We start from the raw sequence: 327 nt of genomic DNA on the forward strand, positions 1-327 counted from the left end.
GCCTGTGCCCGGTGCAGCCCGGGCTGGGAGGTCTGTGCCCGGTGCAGCCCCGGCTGGGAGGTCTGTGCCCGGTGCAGCCCGGGCTGGGAGGTCTGTGCCCGGTGCAGCCCCGGCTGGGAGGTCTGTGCCTGTCACCGTGCAGCCCAAGGACCTTATGGATTTGACTTTCCTTCCCAGTTGGATAGCAAGTCGGTGAGGCACACAGCCCTGGCCCTGCTCTTGTTCATTCTGAAGAGAGCACTGAAGACCATCGACTTCTGCCTGAGCAGCGAGGCCTGGCAGGGGCCCGGCGTGTACACGACCGCAATGATGGAGGACTTTGTGCGG

General features: G+C 65.1%; 1 protein-coding gene across 1 annotated transcript in view; it reads left to right on the top strand.

Moving 5' to 3' along the window:
• Positions 1-327, top strand: part of URB1 (URB1 ribosome biogenesis 1 homolog (S. cerevisiae)) — a 44,771-nt gene that overhangs the window by 14,019 nt on the left and 30,425 nt on the right. Inside the window, 1 exon segment of the mRNA XM_015560267.1 lies at positions 178-321. Within this exon segment, the coding sequence (XP_015415753.1) occupies positions 178-321 (144 nt within the window).

Source organism: Myotis davidii, unplaced genomic scaffold (assembly GCF_000327345.1).
Source record: "Myotis davidii unplaced genomic scaffold, ASM32734v1 scaffold170, whole genome shotgun sequence".
Taxonomy (NCBI): domain Eukaryota; kingdom Metazoa; phylum Chordata; class Mammalia; order Chiroptera; family Vespertilionidae; genus Myotis; species Myotis davidii.